Source organism: Lissotriton vulgaris, unplaced genomic scaffold, assembly GCF_964263255.1.
Source record: "Lissotriton vulgaris unplaced genomic scaffold, aLisVul1.2 SCAFFOLD_666, whole genome shotgun sequence".
In the NCBI taxonomy this organism is placed as follows: Eukaryota; Metazoa; Chordata; class Amphibia; order Caudata; family Salamandridae; genus Lissotriton; species Lissotriton vulgaris.
This window is the reverse complement of record NW_028252215.1, coordinates 754,551-777,880: the sequence shown is the minus strand read 5'-3', so window position 1 is coordinate 777,880 and position 23,330 is coordinate 754,551. Positions and strand designations below refer to the sequence as shown.

At 40.9% G+C, this 23,330-nt stretch overlaps 1 protein-coding gene across 1 annotated transcript in view; it reads left to right on the top strand.

Moving 5' to 3' along the window:
* The first annotated feature begins 1,261 nt into the window (after window positions 1-1,261).
* Window positions 1,262-23,330, top strand: part of CHRDL1 (chordin like 1) — a 665,455-nt gene continuing 643,386 nt past the window's right edge. Inside the window, exon 1 of the mRNA XM_086951036.1 lies at window positions 1,262-1,524. Within this exon, the coding sequence (XP_086807162.1) occupies window positions 1,428-1,524 (97 nt within the window). The 5' untranslated portion in view covers window positions 1,262-1,427. The remainder of the gene's footprint in view (window positions 1,525-23,330) is intronic.

Genomic DNA, 23,330 nt, shown 5'->3' with positions numbered 1-23,330 from the left:
GCACAAAGCGTGTATTGCCATAGCCAACTTCTCCTGTGCATGTTGCTCTAAATCCACCCCCAGCAGACTGAGGAGCCAATCCATAAGAAGCATTTATGGGTACCAGGAGCAGTACTCCTATAGTGGTCTTTTACGTGCTCTTACAGACCTTTGTGACTTGTCCAACTGTTTGATGGTGAATGCAGATAAAACAGAGGTATCGGTTCTGTTCTAGGAATTCATCCTCAGACCTGGATCACCATGTGGAGACACAGAATATTAGTGAAAAAACTGACCTGGTCGAAGACACTGCCTGGTGCATAAGACACTTGCTGGCACTTGTCCTGAGTATCTCTGTCCTCAAATTCAGTACTAAATGCCCTGTCACTTGCTTCCTTCCTCTTCTCTTGCACACCTGGTTGCGCTCATGTTCCATTACACCAGAGCAAGACATTGTAAAAGATCCATGAAAGAGTAGGATGGACAATGCTCCTATGATATTGCACAGCGAACCATATTAAAGCCAGACCTATTGGTTTTGAAAATGCTTGTTTTGTGAATGCCACCAATGTAGGTAACCACTCATATAAATCCGTGCTTAATACGTGCTGTGATTGCATGCGGTGAACACCTACACTGAATTCTGCGGACCAGGACTTTAATCACCAGACGTTATCCCAGAGCGGGGAGAAAGGGGTCTATAACGGAGAAAGAAGGAGAAAAAGAAAGATAGTAATACAAGAAAAAGGCAGAAAGCAGGAATGAAAAGGAGCTGGGAAGCTTAGGATGGTCGAAAAAAAAAAAAAAAACACGAGATGGTGGGCAGCTTTGGTATTAATCTTCAGCCACCCGGCATTCAGCAGCTCGGGGACCGGCTCTTAATGAACACGTGGACACCTGTACTTGCTTAGTCTTCTTTTTATTGTAACAAACTAAGCACTGGTTTTAATGTGTTTGTTAGACTTCTTTCTCCATATTTCATTTTATTTTCATCAAGTTGTGCACATGGGGTAAAAGGGAGGATTCGTTTTTAATTATTTCCATGTTCAAGCTACTTTTCTATTTTAACGTATTTTTTTAAACCATCGTATTTTTTTAAACCATCTTTTACTTGCGTTAGATGTTGATAATTGCTCTTCAGATCGGCAGCACGTCTCTGAATTAAGTGAAGTGCGTGACTGCGTCAGTCAACCCCAGTCACCTCCTTTACCAATAAAACGCAGGAGCCGCTTCACCTGCAAAGCTCGAAGGTTCCACTAGAGGGGGCTCCTCCGCCGGTTTTAGCCTGGCAGGTTAGGAAGCCTGTCCACAGGCAGTAATTAGGCTCGCACCTTCGTAAATACTCCCCCAGGAGCTGTGCTGTAAAAACCCGTTAATATTTCATCCCAGACAGCGGCGGCATTCAGCGCCTACAGTGTGAGCCTGCAGCCGCAGCGCGCTTAGTAAACATGAGGAAGGAGTGGGCGCTGGGGTACTCCAGAGGCGTCGTGTCCTCGGTGCTGTTCCTGCTGTTTCTGGAAGGATGCAAATCTGAGCAAGTAAAACGTAAGTAGCATTAATCGAGCGTTTTCTAAGTCTATGTGTGTTATAAATAAACTGCTAGAGCCATACTGGCCGAGAGACAAGCAGAGAGGGTGGCACGTCTGCCAGATGCAAAGTGCGTCCCTTTCCCTCAGGGTGCAGACACCTCCCAGGCCTCTACGTAAAACTGCTTTTACTATGTTTTATTAAGAATCTCAGTTTTAACAGTTAGACGTGAAATTGGAAATATTTACACATCAGTGGCAGGTTATTCTACTTAAAAACTAATTAAAGACTCCCAAACTTTACAAGAACACTCTTCTATTAAACTTTTAGGAATGGTAAAGATAAAAAAAAAGTATTTCGATACATAAATTAAACACATACACAAATGCACACACATATGTCTATATTGCTCATTTGACTGATAAAAAAGCTACGTAGGTGCAATAAAGTATTTCAATGTGTATATATATGCGTGTGTATATATATATATATATATATATATATATATATATATATATATATATATACACACGTGTATGTATGTATAACATGTTCATTTCTGTAGATAGTGAGACAGATGCATAGGAAAAGCAGTGATTGTATTGCTAATAACTAACCTTCATTAATTGCATAAAGACAGTGGCAGGGGACAGCAGAAACATTCACGTGTGCATTTATAACTCTGCGTTTTAGAGGCAACCATCAGCTATTTATTGGTAAAATGAGCTCAGAAAACTTAGCATTTTTGTTTGGAATTTGCTAATTTGAACACATGTTTATATTCGCTTCATTGTTCATTTTAGAAGTCGTTGTCCGTAGTCCTGCAGAATGCAGGTCACAAAAGTTAACACTATGCACACATTAGAACAAGTTCTATCGTCATAGAACACAGCAATCCATTAACCTAATACATGAATATTAATCGAAACTTGTGTATTTTAAATGAACAAAACTGACAGTTTATTTTCTATTTTCCAAACGTTGTGTGAGCTGACCCATGCTGTTTGATAATTTTCTGGTCATAAAAGCAGCAATATTGCAAAATCGACACATACATTTCAGATGTCATGGTCAGTGAGGCCCAACAGACAGCTTCTTCCATTAATTGTTAGTAATTGTTGGAAGAAACAGATTTAACGTGAATCTGCAGACAGTGTGATATGTCTATCTGGGGGGGGGGAGTGGGAAACATGAAGTGTGCTTCCTCCTGGGCTCACGGTTCGTGCATCTCCGAGCATTGCCCTTTCAGCATTACTGCAATAATGCTGCGAGATCTGCTCAGGTGAGAATAAAGAACACACTTTGTCTTTACCTAAAGGTTTTCTTTTGCATGATTTATTTCGGAGTTAAACCTGGTTCGTGCTTGTCTCTTCCAATAGACTTCTTTTTAAGTTCATGAAAAGATTATTAGTGAAGGAGTTATTGTTGTCTGGAAGTCCATGAGACGGCTTGCAGAAAGAAAATACCCAAAGTGACGCAACCATATGTGTTATTAATTAACGATCACATATTACGCAGAATTGTTCTCAATTAAGAAGCGATGGTTTGCCCTAGAATAGTAATCTGTCTAAATGGCACCCAGAGTGGTCAAAATTTGACTTGCTTGCTCATTATGCAAATTAGCACTACAGGATTTCAAACATGCTTTATTCGCTTGTCCAGGACTTGTAAGCACGAACCGTCTTTGTAACACTGAGTGGTATTCGAGCTCCAAGCTTTATATCTAGCCCTTGACACTGACAGACATATCAGATTTGTAAGTTTTCTTAAAGTTTTATACACTTTTTGCTATTGTATCTATGTACTGCTGTATTGATCTTTTCTTTCTATGAGTTGTATTGTTTTCTTTGTCCACATTTTGTGACTTTTAACAACACGAATAAATACGTTTCAATAATGCTGTGAAATGCAAGTTTTGCAAATGAACACTAATGCGCTTCCTTTGAGACGTGCAAGCACTTGCTGAACAACCGAAAAGCAGTAATGCAGGAACTTACGTAATACATCGGTATTTTGTGGTGTGATGCGAGTAAGGCAGGGTGAGACCACCTCGGAGTTACTTTGGGAGGCGCTTGAGAGGTAGTGGCGGTTACACTAGTTGTTTCAGAGAGAAATAGGGGATGCCTTGCTAGTGCTTAATTTGTGCCGGTGTTTGACTCGGGTCAGGGGTCACAGCACTAGAGAGCCAGAAGGATTGAAGAGGAGAGAGGATCGAGGGTGAGGCAGAGCTTGGGATGAGAGAGGAGGCAGGACAGAGGGACAGAGATGCACGAGGCACTGAGAGCTTAAAGAGAAGGGGACAAAATATGACAACACAGGGGTCAGAGAGACACGCTAGAGCAGGGAACGGAGGGTACTAAAGCACAGGGGGATAGGCGGAAATACAGGGGTCAGTGAGAAATGACAGACCCTGGGGAAGAGAAGATGATGCAGGAGATGTGAAAGAGAGAAGATGCACAGAGATGAAATGGAAGGACAAAAAGATCAGCAGGGAGAGAGAGAGAGAGAGAGAGAGGGAGAGATAGAGAGATGAGGGGGCCCGAAAGAGAGGGAGACAACAGAGCACTCCTTTGGGGGGGTCATGGCATGTGATAAATAAATGGTGTGTGTTTGTGTGTGTGTGTATATATATATATCTCATATAACAATATATAATATGGGTTTTTGGTAATGTGTGTGTGAGGTGTTCTGGACGATTGTGGTGTGAATGATCAAAAGGGTGTGTGTGTGTGTGTTAATTTCGATTTACTTACCTAGACCTCATTTACTAATGACCCACGTTCATCTCTGTAAATATATTGTTGTAAATTGGATGAAGAACTCAGGAACAGGTATTTGAAGTAACAGCTTTATTGCAGCACAGATACAGGTAGGTCCACCCCTCATCCGACCAGAGCTCCAACTGCCAACAGGGCGAAGGAGAACTCGAGAACTAGGAACACACACAGGGATCTAGAGTGCTGGCCCAAGAGTAGAGCAAAGCACTGTACAACATATGTACAACATATATCTATGTCTCAGTCTGCACAGTGTCGTTCGACATGCCACAATCTCTGCCTAAAAACCGTAGATTTCATTTTAATGAACCCCAAGCACGGCTTTCCAAAAAACTTTGATACATCATGCAGTTATATCGTGAAACAAAGGGATTTACAAAAATACAAGCTGAGAATTTAGCTTAGGCCAGGGCCACTGGAATTATACGATATTTCGGCCACAGTATTTTCCGCATATTTATGGATCGTCCACATTTACCACATAATCCCTCATCTCCCGCATAATCTGCAGATTTTAACAAAAAAGTATTTTCTAACTCAAACGCAGGGCTTTAAGAGGGATGAAAAAACTGGGGGGTCTCTCAAAGGGGTGTGGCCAATGTACTTAAGGGCGTGCCTTAAATCACATAAACTAACAATCTGTGCTTAGCATAGTGTGCCACCGGACTTGCATTTTGCTATTTCTGTCATTGCATCCAGATTGCAGATATTATGATACAACAAGTAACATCATACCTACAACAAGTCAGGACTATTGGCTTTGTCAATGGTTGTTAGCTGCATAGGCTAAATCAGCAGCAACCATGGCTTGTATATAATATTGAAAAAGCTTCCACTTACAGCCCTGGTGACACCACAACAAAGATGCTGCTCATGAGATTCAAAAAGAGATTGGAAATCCAGAGACAAAATGACTCTCTTTAAAGGATTTCCCTTCCCCTACAACGCTCACCTGGCATGATGTCATGCTGTAACTTCTCCACTGTTGAGAAGTGAGCAGTGTGAGCACGCGCACATGATGTGCCTGCTGTCACTGCACTCTGGAAAAAAACAGGCCACCTGTGTCAGGGCACAAAACAGAGCCCAATAGAGACCCGTTTCGAGGCCCCCTTTAAAAAACTGCTGGCGCTCAGCACCGGTAAAACCCGGCCCACTTAAAGTCCTGCTCAAACAGATCAGAAGTTAGTAGAATCGCTGCTATCTGTGCTGCTGTGAAGCGGAAGACCGTTTGCACAAGTTGACCTTTCTGTTGCTTACTGCTGTATTTGGGTTTTAAACTGGTACTATTGAGGTATCATCTTTTCCCGGACAGTGTTATGCGTAAAAAATGACAAAATAATAAAGTAGTACTATCACAAAATGTGTCATGTAAGCAGATCACAAGTCCTATAAAAAAGTGCGGGGGACTAACCAAGTTAGGCAGTATGCAAGTGACATCACAGCACATGATGTCACGGCACGACATCGCATGTGGCATCACAGGATGTGACCTCAGAGGAAGTGATGTCACAAAAAGTGACATCAGATATTAAGACCGTAGACATATGTTTAGCATGACTATCATGAGTCCATTTAAGCACATTGTGTTATTTATCAAATCCAATTTTGTGTTGGTGTGGTGCCAAAAAAGTGGTGCAACTCCAACGCAAAATCTGGGCCTCAACTAATGCATTCATTTTTTTTAAAACTCTGCAACTAAGAAATTGGCAAGAAGGAGAAACATGGACGTAGATCTATTCTGCTTAATTGGTTGCAGAGTTTGCATTTTATAATACCGACTGGGATTAAGGCACCTGCTGGAGAGATCTTTGTGTGCCCAGTAAATCTGGGAATAATAAAGGTAAGATAACTCTGGAGGGTAAGGCTTTTGCTGGAGAGATCTGTGTTTTGTCTGGGCCCAGATTTGAATCTGTGTTGTATCGAAGGGGAATCTCCTGCAAAGCACATAATGTAACATGCAGATGACAGATTTTTATTTTATGTAAATGGGTAAGTGGGGTTACTGCTTTTATCATAAAAATACCTTTGTTAGTTGTAATTTATAAATTATAATCCTTGTAATATAGCACAGTGAGCTATGAATTACACCATGTAACCCTCTCTCTTATTTAACATTTCTTATACATTGATTTACACACTAACATGATTTATTGTCAATGCATAATGTGTATGTTACATAAAGTGCTCCGACACCCTGCATTTGGGAGGAGAAGTGCTATAAAAGAAATAAAATAGTGGTATTTAAATTGTTATTTGTGTAAATACTGGGACAGACCAACACGTCTGACCTTCTTATAGTGCATGCATAGCTCTTACATACAGGGAATGGACAGGCAAAAGCTGCCTCTCTTAAGTACCTGTGAAGAGATAACAAGCTGCAGGCCTTTGTTTCCCCTCCTTTTATTTCCATCAAAGTGTAAGGCTCAGAACGTGCTCAGCCAGGATCATATTGGAACAAAATGAAGCCTGTTGGCCTCTTAACTTCAGCCTTCATCTTTATGAATAGGTAGTTATAATGAAATGCTCTTATTTAAAAAAAAAATGGATTGCCTTGTGTCATTTTAAATTCTGAAATGGAAATGCAACAAATGGATTAATTGCTCGAAAGAATGGCATAGGAAGACCATCATTTCATCTTCTCCTTGTTATGATGATATTGTGAAGATTTTAATTAATCATACAATTAACTTTGAATTGACTTTTCTCTAAAATGCACAAGGATGGGTGGCAGGGCCCTTGCTAGCTCTCTTCTGAAGCCTGGGGCTCACTTCCAACTCTGTGCTTCTTTCTCATAAGCTTCTGAAAAGCCATCTCTTTTTCTTCTATATCAGATCATATCAGATGGATGCTTCTGCACTCATCCCGTGGCACCACGACATCCAGTTCATGGATGAACGCGCTTTATAAAGTCCAACCACATCACAGCACATACCTGCAATGCTGAGCATCCAGTGGGAAGGCAGACTGACAATGACCTATAGTGAGGCAACGAATGACCTCAACAAAGGGTGGTTGTCCAAGCTATAAATGCTGCAGCTCTTAATATGGTTTTGTGTTTTCTGCATCCCCTGTGGCGCCGCGGCCAGGGTGACTGACTCCAGAATCTGGGGATCACGGTTCGATCCCCAGGGCCGGCGGCAGATTAGCCCAGCACCATGTGACTCTGGGCAATAGCTTGCTTAATCTTCCCGACGGCCCCCAGCGCCTAGAGACCCTTACGGGTGATTGTGCGCTTTACAAATGTGGATTATTTATTATTATTTAATCTTCAAATTATTGACTTCCTTCGGCTGAGACATATAATGGGCCAAGATGTTGTCAAGTCTCGGCAGCAAAAGAAAATGTGTTGATAGAGACAACCAGAGCACTGAATCCCCCCACCAGCAGGGAGCACTCTTGTGTCTGTACAGAAGGTGGTCACTTGGAGAGGACTCAGTGATCCAGGCTTGTGTAATGGAGAGATGGCCAGTGTGCAGGAGAGAGGGAGACTTAGGAAACCGGTCCCCAACTTCCTTGAACCCCCTGTTAAATCGAAAGAAATAACTTCATTTGGGTTTCAGTCAGTCCCACACAGCTCTTGATCCCGGCGCCACTGTACATGCTGCCCCAACGATAGCTATGCCTGTGCTTTGCTATTATAGAGTTGGATCTAGACGTATCCACTCCAGGAATCTGGGTTGGACCCCATGGTCAGAGGCTTGTATCCTGGTGTTTTCAGCCTTTCAGTCTTCTGAAGTCAATAAAATTAATACTAATCAAAAAGGGTTACAATTAACATATTTTATCTGCACACTCTCATATTTATTCAGTGCCGCAGCCTGTGCCTGCATATTCAATAAATATATGGTGCCTGCAGGTCTGATGTAGCCTAGTGTATTTTTACATTGCTCTCACAAGCAATTTTTTATGCTATGCATACATGTAAATCTTAAACTAATCATGGTAAAATGTACACACCTGTATTGCCACTTAAAAACATTTCTATTTGGTGGTGGTGGTTGTGGGTGTTGCGCTTATAGTTCCTGTGGGTATACATACAATAGTGTGTGTATGGTGTTGGTGTACTATGTTACTTGTTAAAAAAAAGGCATTACACATTACCTATAAATACATGTTGACTCATTCACAACATATATGAGCAGGAAGGTAATGATAAGTAGTACTTACCTGTCTCCACATCACCATGGCCTCACTCCTTCAGGACTCAGCCCCCAGGACACCGCCAGCACAACGGGAACATCTAAATCGGCTCAGCGCAAACCCGAGTACTGTTAGCCAGCAGAGAATACTGCCACCACAGCTGGAAATTGTCCCTCGCCGCAACATTTAAATGCGGCGGATGGACTTCCGTCAGCTTGACCCAGTACTTGGAACCGCCGCTGGACGACAATAGTCCTGCCAAGATCTGAATCATGTCCTAAGTGTGGTCTAAACAATATTTGCCTTCTAAAATTGAAAGTGTGAAATATACTTTAGACCACACTTAGGGCCCCATTAGGATGGCGGGCGGATCACCCCCGCCGGGCCGGCGGTAGGCACCACCATCACGGCAGGGGTGATCTGCTCGCCATCTGTGCAGAAATGACCCCCCCACCATATTACAATGGCTGGGGGGTCCGCGGAAGACGGAAAGATGTCTGCCGCTTTTCGGCCCGGTCAACATATCAACTGTGTGGAAAAGGGTTCTATATGGTGACAGTGTCTGAAAGACACCGCCAGCCTTATTAGAATGTGGGTATTCCCCACGGAAAGGCATGCAGAGTCTGCTTGGGGGGGCCCGTTGCGGGCCCCCAGGGACTCTGGGGGGTGTGGGTGCACATGGGGGGTACCTATGGTACCCCTGAAGTTCCATGCACAACATGGCAGGCACCGCTCAGTGCCTGCCATGTTGTGCATGGAAGTGCACAACATGCCTTCCTGGCATTGTGGCGGGCGGTGCTGAGTGCACCGCCCACACAATGTTAGGAATGCAGGATGCGCCCGCCACTGTGGCGGCGCATCTTAATGGCACCCATGGGACCCCCGCCCCTATGGCAGGCGGTTCCTTTGTATGACGGAATTGTGGGCGGACTTTGTCCTAATGAGCCCCTTAGTCTGCATTCTGAGTTTTAAGGAGAAATATAGTGTAGTAAAGTGTTCTTGAATTTTGTTACAAATTACATTTTTTGTTTAATATTTTTTAGTGCACCGTACTACACTATATATCTCATTAAAACCTGGAATGTAGGCTAAGTATAAAATAAAAAAGTGCGAAATATACTTTAGACCACACTTAGGGGTCCATTAGGATGTCTGGCAGATCGCCACCGCCATTCGGGTAGTTGCGATCCACCAGGCATCCATACCCTCCCGCCACCCATTTTCCCCCGCCATATTACTATGGCGGGGGGACCGCGGCGGACGGAAAGACCGTCCGCCGCTTTTCCGCCCTGGTCGCCTTGCGGCCGGGGCGGAAAAGGTTTAATATGGTGGCGGTGTCTATTAGACACCGCCAGCCATATTACCATGAGCCAAAACAGATGCCTTTCCGTGGCGGCATGCGGTCTTCACTTCGGGGGCCCCCTGCGGGCCCCCGGAGTGAAGGAGAGGTGAGGGGTGCACACGGGTGGTACCTGTGGTACCCCCCTGCATTTGCATAAACAAAGCGGCAGGCACCGCGCGGTGCCTGCCGCTTTGTTTATGCAAATGCATATGTGCATTTTTAGCATTGTGGCGGGCGGTGCTGAGAGCACCGCCCACCACAATGCTAAAAATTCGTGATGCGCCTGCCACAGTGGCGGGCGCATCCTAATAGCCCCCACTGGACCCCCGCCCTCGGTCCCGATCACCGATAGGATGGCGGGTGGACTAAGTCTGCCCCCCATCCTAATGACCCCCCAAGTCTGCATTCTGAGTTTTAAGGAGCAATATAGTGTAGTAAAGTGTTCTTGAATGTTGTTACAAATTACATTTTTTGTTTAATATTTTTTAGTGCACTGTACTACACTATGGCCCACATGCATCAAGCATTTTTGGAGTCGCAAACGGTGCGATTCCTTAAAATCGGCCGTTTGCGATTCCAAAAATGCTTTTTGGAATGCATCAAGCATTTTTTGAAATCGCAACATTTTTGCGATTTCCAAAAATGCGATTGCTTTTAGGAAATCGCAAATTTGCGATTTCCTAAAAGCAATGCATGAATACTTTTGAAATTGCGAATTCGCAATTAGAGGGACAAATTTACCGAGTAGTTGAACTACTCGGTAAATTTGCAAAAAGTGTAATTAACACTTTTAACGCATTTTAAAAGCATTCATGTTACGGACACACATGTCCTTAGGACATGTGTGTGTGCAACATGATGCGAAAAATACATTTCAGGGGTGCAGGGGGGGTTCATTTGAACCCCCCTCACCACCCTTGAAATGCAATCAGGATTTGCGATTTTGAAATTGCAAATTCGCAATTCCCATTCATTCCTATGGGCCTTTTGGCCCATAGGAATGAATGGGAATTGCGATTTCGCAATTTCAAAATCGCATTTTTTATGCGATTCGGTAGAAATTGCGATTTCTACCGAATTGCATAAATATTTAAAAAATAATCATGCATAGGCTTTTGCGAATTCTAAATTGCGATTCGCTTTTTATCGCAATTTAGAAGTCGCAAAAGCCGAGATTGATGCATGTGGGCCTTCATTTCTCATTGAAACCTGGAATGTAGACTAAGAATAAAAGAAAAAAATAAATATATAAAAATAAAAAATAAACCACTGCACTACAATATATTTCTCCCTAAATATAATATAGTATTGGTTTTTTTTCAAATTATTTAACATTTTTAAAAACACAAGTTTGTTTCATAAATGGCAGAATCAAGATTGTTGATTGTGGCACTGGTAAACCTATGTTCTAAGGCTGACTTCTCCCGGATCCCCCGGATTATAATAGTGCCCCTACTATGACACTACTACAGGCATAGTGGGGCAGGGTATTCCTACCCTGCCCACCTTTTTGTTTTCTTGCTTATTTTTTCAGGCAAGGGGATTGAGTCCCAGAGTCCTATAATATCTGGTGGCAGCCTTGCTGATGTGGTGGTAGGCAATCAGATCTAATTATTAGATCTGTCAGATCCTCCGCACGTGATCTAAATGTATACATTTTGAACTTTAACTCCTCAAAAACGGTTAAACAATTAATATATATATATATATATATATATATTTTTTTCTAAATATTCAATTTGTAATCTTTGTGTATTTTAAGTTTGGTTTGTATAGAAAGAATAAGAAACGTGTTCCTATACTAAGGATTAACCGTTGTTTTATCTTTGATTTATATATAGATATATTTATATAGATATATGTACAATTTTATTAGGCTCTTTTCATGTTGATGAAAGAATATATATATATATATATATATATATATATATATATATATATATATATATATATTATATATATATATATATATATATATATATATATATATATATATATATATATATATATATATATATATATACTTGTTGGTGTGTGTACTTTTAGAGTTAGAACACACACACCCACGCAGTTATGAAGATCAAAGATAATTCAGCGCTGGGGAGATTTGGTGGTCTGATGTCATCACTGCTCAACTGGTATTTTAACCCTTCAGAAGGTGATTTGGTGGTGTTGGGGTGTGTGTGTGTGTGTTTTCTACAGTTTCCAGTCTAACTGTGCTGATTTCATTTCTGAGGGATGGAATGCTGCTCAGAGAGCAGGAACTTCAGAGAAGCAGATTCACAAAGGTTAAGAAACACGTGCAGACGGTGACATGCGCCGTTTAACCCCATGAATGGGCTTCGTTTACGAGAGTTTTATGCATCCCACAGAGGATTAGGTCATTACAGAGGAACTTGAACACAGAAAGTCTTACAAAGGGCCATTGTTACAGAGAAATAGCTACAGAGACAAGTTGTTGCCAAAAGAATAGGTAGCTACAAAAAAATAGAACCCATTTAGAAAAGCAATTCATTTTAGATGAGTTAAAATGAAATATTTAAATGAAGGAGTCACCGATGCCACAGAGGGCAGGGGTCTGCTCCAGCTTCAAGGACTGAGCTGCGGTTTAGAGTTAAGGTCATGGCTAGGTGTAGGGTGAAGTTCAGGACTAGCTCAGAGCTAGTCCTGACCTTCACCCTAAACCTACTTGGATATGGGAGGAAGTAAAGGGTTGTGGGTCGAGGTGAGTATTGGGACAATATCTGGGCTTGTGTTACAGCTAGGGATAAAGTTAGTTTAAGTGTGGAAGAGCGCCGAAAAATAAATTCGAATTCTAAAGGAATCAATTGTAGAACTTTTATTTTAGAAGTCACTCAAATGTTGATGAAACCTGATTGCAGACATTTCTCTGCAATGGATTTTCTGGAAAGGTTTTCTGTAGTCTTCCATAATGGCTTCTCTTCAGTAAAGGTTTTCTTCATAGTGACTTATTTCTAGCCACGAAAATGTCTGTCTTATGCATGCAATAATTACCCAAGCCAGAAAGTGTGCGTGGGAATGGATGGGATTCACATACATTGCTGACATAAGGTTGTTTTCCTTGCACTACCCACGTGTACTCGTTTGTGTAGTGTTAAAAAAAGAGCAATGTTTCTTTTTTTACTTTTGTTTTTTGTAAATGTCTCCTGAAGTTACATACCTTTTCATTGCACACATACTTCAACACACTGTTGGAATGGGTAGTTTGGTGCAAATTTCCACGTATGCACTGGCTGTTCATCTGCATGAAAGATGTTAAGTATGGAAAAGACACTGAAAAATGTTTGTGAATATACACTTAGTTACAGCATTGTGGGCACATCCCATTTGTGTCACATTACCACGAACCCTTCCCTCATGCTCCCTTGAAAAGAGCAACTATACTTTTCTACCTAATGAGCTATTTTTGGCACTGTGGGCACATGTTGTATAACGTATGGGATATAATCAAGAGTTCCAGTTCTGAGATAATGAAAATTAATAATGAGGTTGTGTGGCTGAGAGTGATAATGGCTCTCACACACTAGATTTTGTGGACATTATAGGTCGACATGTTTCAGCCCTTTGGTTGCCAGACAGTCAAATGGGCTTTCTTCAGGACCGAGGTGTAGTGTGTACAGAGATCAAGGGCGTCAGAACTGGAACGAATAACATTTATTATTCTAGTATGAAGATATATTTTTAAACTATTCACTTCACTTTTCACTGCCAAATCACTGATCACTACTGTTTTAACCAAGGGTAAAGCCTCCGGGTGGAGGATGCATAACAACTAAACCCCATGATTATGCATACAACGTGTTAAGAATAGCGGAGAATCAAGATATACCGCTAAAATTACGAACTATACACGTGCATGACATTTTTTTTTTTGAGACTAGTTAGAACGATACCTGCATACCCTGGTTATGCGGGACAAGTGATCCTTCTCTCTTGATTATATGCTATAAGCCTAAGGAAACTGAATGGATCACGTTTTCCTTCTCCCCCCACCTTGATTTTTTGATGTATAACGTATGGCGACATAGATTCCTCATGCGTGTATAGATGTAAATGTTTCAAGCTTCAGGCACCCTTGCATAGATAATGAAGTTTTTCAGAAGTAAGCCAGGTGAACATTAGGAAGAGGTTTTGTGAATCTGACCTGAGTTTGCCGAGTGGTGTTGGAGTTGCATGTTAAAGTAAAAAAACAGTCAAAGTGTTTGTTTATTTTATAAATGAAGAATGTTGACTGTGGCACCAGGGGATAGACCCCTTGAGGCCTGAATAAAAATGAAATTCTTGATAAAGTCCAACATGGCTTTAAAACAAATCACTGTACTGAAACGGCGCTGGTTGTTGCCACTGAGAAGATAAGATCGCTCATGGACAACGGGAAGGCTGCCGTCATTCTTTTAGACCCTTCCACAGCTTTCGACACTGTGAGCCATGTGGCTCCTCTAGACCGTCTAGCCAATATAGGGTTACGCGGCTCGACAATAAATCTCCTCCTGTCTTTCCTTATGAATAGAGAGCACAGCTCCTTTGGGGAATTCAGTTCAAAACCCTTCTCACTGCCTTGTGGGGTTCACAAGGGTCGTCACTGAGCCCCACACTTTTTAATGTCTACGTGGCCATTAGACGAATTGATTCAATCTCTTTGTTTCTCAACGATTTCATACACAGATGACACTCAGATTATTTTGTCCAATTCTAGCAAACAGTTGCATGGGTGAGATTGTTACATGGATGAAATATAATAGTCTGAAGCTGAGTTTGGAGAAAACTGAGGTCCTTCTTTTAGGATGAGACCTCTCATTTTGGAACCTGTCCTGTTGGCCCCAGTCTCTTGGCCCCCTTCCCACTCCAGTCTCGAAAGTAAAGAACCTGGATGTGATCTTGGATGTTGATCGTTCATTTAGAGATCAGATAAATAATTAGAGATCAGATAAATATTTACCTCTGCTTGTTTCTTTATCTTAAAAACGCTGAGAAAAAATTCTTCCCTTTATTCCCTACTAGCAGCCCGTCCCGACGTTGTCCGGGAGCAAAAGGCTGCTTCAGGGCCCCCACCCGCCCCCCAGAAGAGTTGTCTGTGCAAGTCCTGGCCCTGTTCAACTGATTTGGCCCACTTGTGTTCTTTTTTTAATTCGTATGTATTGTTTTCCGCGTTTTATGTTGTCTGCAATATGTGAGGAAAGTCTTGTGCCACCTGTTTAATGGTTTTTTTTCTTTCGAAGGCTCTTTCTGTGTGTTCGTTTTTGCATCCCTTCAAAGAAGTTTCCCTTTTTTTTGTCAATTGTGTGGTGAAGTCCTGGCAGTGCTCGAGTGATTATGGGCAGTTGTGTTATTTTCGTTATTCGTATGTCTTATTGTAAGCGTTTTATCTTGTCCGCAAGATGTGAGGAAAGTCTCGTGAATGCGCAGTCGATTGCGTTTCTCCGTTAAGAAATGTCGGCTTTTTTTGTTCGTGTTTACCCCCCTGTGACGTCGTTGGTCAATGGCCACTGGTTAAAGACTTTTTTTTTGGTAAGCCGAAGTCGTGTGTGTGTTTTCTTTAGTGCGTTGTGATTGGTGTAGTGTGCGATTAATCCTGCCCCCTGTGTGGCGTCATTTGACACTTCTCGTCAATGGAAGGCCCGGCCGGTTTTTAATGCGAAGGCGTCAATGTTGTCTGGGTAACTGCAACGAATGTGTGTATATTTCTTATAACGCGCACCTCTGCTGTTTTTGTATATTGGTGTTACCGCGCTGTATATGTGAATTTAAATTTATTGAAAGCGTATTTCCGCTGTATGTGTTGGGATTTGCAAATGTTTGTTAGAAATTCATTGAAAGCGCATTTCCGCTCTATGTCTGCATATTGTGCGTTCTAAATTCAGTGAAAGCGCATTTCCGCTCTATGTGTGCATATGTAAGTGTGTTGTGAAGTCGCTTGGTCTATGTTTGTTATTTGCACTTGGCACGGCCCTGTAAACACCCACATTTGTTGTTTGAGACGCCCACGGCCACGACCATGCCCCCAAGGGACTACTTTACCACTTTTGTCGTTTTTGCTTTTTTAATGTATATGGTGTACATATCTATAGCCTATGTCCTTCTGCCACATCTCCCCTTTCAAATGGTGTATTGGGTGTAGTGATTGGTGCATTACTTTTGTAGTTTACCTGGCTCAAAGGTTTGTGTTCTCTCTTTATAATAGTAGTATAGATGATTTGCGGAACTCATTGGTGATCGCATTAGTATTGTCCACTCTAGACTGTTGTGATGCCCTTTATCAGGACATCCAAGAGCATTCTCTTAATAAACTCCAGCTTCTGCAGAAAGCAGCATCCCACCTCCTCAAAAAAGATACCTAAACATCAATCAATCTCTCAGGCCTTAGTGGAGCTTCATTGGCTCCCAGTTAAGAACATGTGTTGTTTTAAGGCCCTATGTACAGCACATAAAGCAATCCACAGGATAGGCCCGAATATTTTAGGGAAAAGTTCACCTGGTATACACCAAGGAGAACTCTTGAGTTTGGCTGCGCTGAAAACAGTCTCCATACCAAGATGCAATAAAGCATCCTGGAGGGGGAGGAGTTTTGTTTATTGTGGAATATACTCTCTTGGGTCCTTAAGAATCAACAGAACCTCACTTGTTTTAGAAAAGTCCTGGCTTTTCTCATCTCCTGTTTGATCTTTTAGGTGTTTTTTCTATTTGATACATGTCAGTGATAAAACGCCTTTGAGCATTCATGCTCTTAATAAATATTATCAATATTAATATCTTTTCTAATACTGAATACCACATTTGACCAAATTGTGTTGCTTCAGTTCTCCTATCTTCTATAAGAGGCACACTTTGAAACAGGATAACTCCCAAGAAAACAGGCACTGGCAACGTCCTGGCTTGTATTATGTGTATGTGTTCTTTGTTACAATCATTGACTGTTCTGTGATGTGTTTGGATGCACTGAAGATGGCAGTCCACTTTGTCCCGGCCAGCGAAGCATGATCTAGCAAATCTTCCCGGATCCCTCCCTAATGTCACCTTTTCCTAATACAAAACATAGTGGAGTAACCCTGAGACAGCATGGAGAGCAGCTATCGAACAAGCTGTCAGAATTCACACTAACAACTACAAATTCAGGATCGGCGAAGGAAATAAAACACACTTTTAGGTACCAACACAGACTGTACCCAGCATACTCAAAACAATATATAGTGCCAGACATCATGACTAAATATCGTCTAACAAAATTATTGTGCCCAAAACATCATTTACAAAAATATTGGCCCATTACAGCCAACAATGTATATTAAAGCCCAATGGAACTATATTTATTTTAACTATATATAGGGAACCATATTTATGTCAGATTATGTAATTTGCACACTCGCGCACAAACAAACACACGCACAAGCACGCACACACACACACACATGCACACACACCCACGCACACACGCGCACACACTCACACACACACACGCACACAGATTAGATGCATGCAGGCTCTCATGCAGTGTGTATTGATGGCAGTTGCGGCCCGTGGATGGAGTTCCGTGGGGGGGAAAGGCGGGGCGGGGGTGGGACAAGGTTGGGGGTAGTAAACACCAGACTATGGATGATTGCAGGTAAGTAAACAATTTAATAAATAAAATTAATTTCGTAGCGCGCCCTGCATTGCATTTTGCAGTGCAGGGCGCGCAACGAAATTCATTTTATTCATTTAATTGTTTACGAATGTCTGGGGGCGTGTAAGCGCTAAGGTCGGGTGGACCAGGCAAAATTATGCCATGTGGTTGTTGTAATTTCTTCATGGACTGCTATTACTATTACTATTACATCTCATCTTTTGTCATTTCACTGTCAGTAGTATAGATTTGTGGTTAGGGTAGGGGAATAAGGGTGTATTGGTAAGAGTTAAAGGTAAAGGGTCAAGGGGCTAATGTCAAATAGCAAGGGAGTAAGAGGTTAAAAGCAGTGTTTTAAATGGGGAAAAGAAGTGCAGCTACACACATAAATTGAATCCAGGGCTAGGGTGGGGCTTGGTGTGGGATTACGGGTGGGGATTAGATGCAGGCATGTTGAGGTACTTCTACCATTTGCATATTTGCTTTTACCAGTGTTTGTACAAAATTATGCATTTAATATTCTGTTTCAAATTTTACATATGTGCTGACTTCTATGGCACACAGAAGAGGTATGAATTTTCACATTATGTGCAGTAAAGGATAATGGGGCAATTTAAGGAAGAAAACAGGATAATGAGATATATTAGTTCACTGGTCGAAATCTCGTAGGGGCTTCATCTGTTCATCATCTGTAGAATTGCAGCAACGGTTGGTGGTGATTCATTTAAAGAATTCCTTGCAATCCTCTTAAATCCGTAACTCAATCCCCAAAAATGGTTCACTGATAGAATATCGATGACATAAATATCGATGTTCAAAATATCGAAAAAATATCGACTCCCATACCTAAACAGGTAAGTACAAAAATATTGAATAAAAAATATTGATATAAAAATATTGATTTAAATGCAATAATATATATTAAATATTAATATTAATTCTAACACAATTAATTACATTTAATATACATTTTAACAAAATATAACAAATAAACTTAATTAAAAAAAGATAAACACACAAACATATTAATTTATACATATATACTTTAAAATCATTAATAAACTATTATCTTTAATTTATTTTAAAACTTTAGTTCAAGTTCAAAACAACTTTATTTCGATTCATAACGAATCATAAAAAGCACATAGACAGAAATACATAATTAAGGGGTGCAATTACATTGGGTTGCAGTCACAGTTAAAATAGAGCAGTTAAAATATTTACAAAATGTTTTAAAAAAAAAGCAGCAATTTTTCAGTAATTCCATAGGGTGTTGTCAAGACTATTAAATTATCTATTTCCAGAACGTTTTTTAATGCGGAAAGCAGCTACCAAGAATTTAGCGACATTAAACATATTTAGTGGTGAGTCTAACTTTTTTAAGTAAAATAGGGCAGGCTTGATTTGGACGAACCCCTTGTTCTTAAGCAATGGGACAATATACTTTTTCCTGGGCAGATCATATATACCACAGAAGAACATAAAATGAGCAGTGTCCTGCAGAGAAAAACCGTCACATTTGCAGGCCGCTAAGTCCTCTGGCTTGGCCCATACCTTAGAGTCATTTAACAGAAAGTGAATCTGGTTAAGTCTTAGTTTGGTTAATAACCAGCAATGTAATGGAATAGACACTACTGTTAAATAAGGTTCAATGGCCGGTGTAGTTTTAGAAATATAGTGCTCCCTCACTGTGGGTTTCGCAAGCTCACAGCTCTCCCGCTCCATTTCTCTCACTTTTAAAAAAGTCGATTTGAACCATTCCAGGTCATTCTTAACGATGCCATGTGGTGTGTGGAAGAGATCTGGGCGGCCCAGGGAAGTTAGTGTTTTATTAATATATGCTAGCCACGGGATATTTTTCATATTGTCCAGGAGTAGGCAGTCTCTCATGATTGTGTGGTTCAGAGTTAAGTTGGAGTTCAGCCATGTTTTTAACCACATCAAGATAGGGGATTGTTTGATGATGTCACTGATGTACCCCTGGCCTAGTTCCATATGGACAGAGAAAGTGGCTGTTGATTGAGGTAATCCTAAAAGCATACGAAAAAATCTGTTCTCTTCCATCTGTATTGCTTCTATGTTGTTCGAGTAACCCCAGATGGAAGCCCCGTACCTTACTACTGATATTGATTTCGCTCTGTAGAGTGCCAGCATTGCTTCCGTGGGCTTACCACCCAGACGTTTTGAGAAGCCGACTATGGCTGCTGCTGTTCTTTTCATGGCATTGGTTTTGACGGATATTTGGGGTGTCCACGTACCCTTATCGTCGTATACTACCCCCAGGTAGGTAAAAGTTCTCACTTTGGAAATAGAAGTGTTAGCACAGTAGAAAGTCTTCAAATCCTTATTTTTTCTGCCGCCTACAGCCATAACATGGGACTTGTCTGAATTGATTTTTAGACCAAGGGAGGTCATAAAAGCATCGAAGGATGTCAATAGTCTTTGTAGCCCAAGGGGGGTACGTGCCACGAGCACCGCGTCATCCGCGTAAAGGAGGACCGGGGTGGACAGTCCGCCAAAACGCGGGACGTCGAGTGTTGCCAGCTCCAGTGTAGATTCAAGGTGATTAATATAGAGTGTAAATAACATTGGGGCGAGAATACACCCCTGTCGCACCCCTCTGGTAGACTTGAATCCTGCTGTGCAGGCTCCTTCCTGCGTCATCCTGATGGATGCTTCTAGGTCCCGATGGGCCTCAGCCAGAAAATGAACCAAGGTAGGGTCCATCCCCAGTTCCAGGAGGATGTCCCACAGCCTGGACCTATTCACTAGGTCGAAGGCTGTGGACAGGTCCATGAACCCTAGGTAGATTGATCCGCTGGCTGCCATAGTGTACTTGCCTAGGATCAGATGTAAGTTGAGGCACTGGTCCTCCGTCCCTCTTCCCTTTCGAAACCCGTATTGGGCATTTGATAAGATGTTATTGCTGCCAGCCCACTTGTCAATCCTTGCCAGTATCACTTTCCCTAGGATTTTGAAAGACGAGTCGATAAGTGAGATGGGGCGGTAGCACCTCGGGTCTCCCCTCTGGCCTTTCTTGAAGATTGGAATGATGGTGGCGTGTGACCAGGAAACAGGCAAGCTATGTTTCATGGCGGCGTTGAAGACGTTGGTCAGGATGTTTGCCCAGAAAGAGACATTGGCCTTGAACATGTCGGCTGGAACGCCATCTGGGCCTGGCGCTTTCTTCCCTACTGTGTTGGTTATGGCCTTTTCAACTTCTTCCATGTTAAAGGAGAGTGCTGTCTTGGGGGAGTTAGATTTGAGGATAGTCGGTGTTTCGCATATTTGGTCACTCCCATAGATGATTTTGAAATGAGCTAACCAATCCTCCTCACTGATGTTGGCCTCTAGGATATCGTTAGCTTCTCCGGAAAACAAGGGATTGTTTATAATGGCCCAGAAGCTGGAACTGTCTCTTAAGGTGGCTTTTTCCATTAGTGAGGCCCAGGCATCCTTTTTGAGAGCTACTTTGCGTTCATGAATGATGTTATAATATTCTTTTCTTAGTCTGGCAACTTCCCCTCTGTCCCTGGGTGATTTTTTAATTCGTTCAGGAGGCAAGTGTGTGCTTTCGAGCAGGCTTTATTGAACCAGCCCTTGGTCGGTCGAGTCTTCTTCCTAGATTTGACTGTGAGTTCATCAGAAATTACAGCGCACAGGGTATCAAAGGCGGTGATTACAAACTTTAAAATTTATATAAAAATAATATATATATATAAAAATAATTTAACATATAAAACACATTCTATAATAAATTAAAACATTAAACTATTAAAAATATTTAAACTTAAATTTCCCAATACAATCAGTAGGGAAAGTGATGGCTAGCAAAATAATTAAATTTACTATTCCAACTCCAGTGAGTGCAACAGTAGGGAAATTGTTGGATAGGGGAGGGGTAAAAATTACTATTCCCACTTTAGTGAGAGCAACAGTAGGGAAAGTGTTGGATAGCGGAGGGGAAAAAATTACTATTCCCACTCTAAAGAATGCAACAGTAAGGGAAGGGTTGGATAGCGGAGGAGTCAAAATTGCTGTTCCCACTCCAATGAGTGCAACAGTAGGGAAAGTGTTGGGTAGCGGAGGGGTAAAAATTACTATTCCCACTCCAAAGAGTGCAACAGTAGGGAAAGTGTTGGATAGCGGAGGGGTAACAATTACTATTCCCACCCCAGTGAGAGCAACAGTAGGGAAAGTGTTGGATAGCTGAGGGAAAAAAATTACTATTCCCATTCCAAAGAGTGCAACAGTAGGGAAAGTGTTGGATAGCGGAGGGGTAAAAATGACTATTCCCACTTCACTGAATCAATAGTAGAATAACTGTTAGATAGCGGAGGGGTAAAAAAATGTATTCCCACCCCAGTGAATGCAACAGTAGAGAATGAATTGGATAGCGGAAGGATACAAATTACTATTCCCACTCCAGTGAATGCAACAGTAGAGAAAGTGTTGGATAGCTGAGGGGTAAAAATAACTATTCCCACTTCAGTGAGTACAACATTAGGGAAAGTGTTGGATAGCGAAGAGACAAAAATTGCTATTCACACTCAAACAGTTAAAACAAAAATAAAAAACATTAAAAATCATAAAAATCATAAAAAATAAACAATTCTTCAACATTTTGAATTACAGTATCCCCCAACATTAACCAAATTATTAATCACTCCAAAAAATATTATTAATAAAAAAACGAATAAACATTATTTGACTACACACACTTTAACACTATGATATCCACAACACACACTTAAATTAAACTCTAAAATAATAAAACACAATTAAAACTTCTTTATAAATTAAAAACCATTACTATTAACAACTAATAATAATGTATTTAATACCCACCCTTAGCCCCTTTAAAAGTAAAAACAACAGACAAAAAAATGAGCAATTACCCCAAATACATATCAAATAATTAACTTTAATTCACAACTATATAATTAATTAAATACAAAGTACTTCCCACCATTTACTCCTAAAAACACCAAAACACACACCTAATATTAATTACACAATTACTATAAGTAATTACCAATTAATTCAATAAAATTAATTAACATACAATTATTAATTAATCAATTAAAAATAAATTACTTCCCACCCTTAACACCTATGAAGACCACAATATGTTATGTTATGTTATAGTGATTTGTATAGCGCGCGGCTGCCCCAGCCAAGGGGCGTCCCGGCGCTGCGAGAAGACTAAATGCAGAAAGTTAGAAGCACAGAGAGAAGAAGAGGCATTACTGAAAGAGGTGAGTTTTGATGGCCTTTCTGAAAGCCAAAAGGTCCTGCATGCCACGGATTGTTTCCGGTAGACTGTTCCATAGCTTGGCAGCTAGGAAGCTAAAGGATCGACCGCCTATTCTGGCCAGTTTGGTACGAGGGATGGTCACAAGATGTTGTCCCTCTGTCCCTACACACCTAACATGAATTACACAATGACCATAATTAATGACCAACTAATTATTTAAAATGAATTAAAATCCAATTATTAATTCATCAATTAAAAACAAATTACTTCCCACCCTTAACATCTATAAACACCACAACACACACCTAAAATTAATTACACGATTACCATAATTAATTACCAATCAATTATTTAAAATTAATTATCCAATTATTAATTCATCAATTAAAACTAAATTACCTCCCACCCTTAACACCTATAAACACCACAACACACACCTAAAAAGTATTACACAATTACCATAATTAATTACCAATTAATTTAAATTGATTAACACCCAATTATTATTTAATTAATAATAAATTACTTTACACATTTAACACTATAACATCTCAATTAAACAAATATTAATGAATAAAAAATTACCAATAAATGTAATATAATTAAAGTACTTCTCACCCTATTCCCCTATAAACCCACAACCCGCTGCATAACTAAAAATGCAAAACGAAATTTTTTTTTTAATAA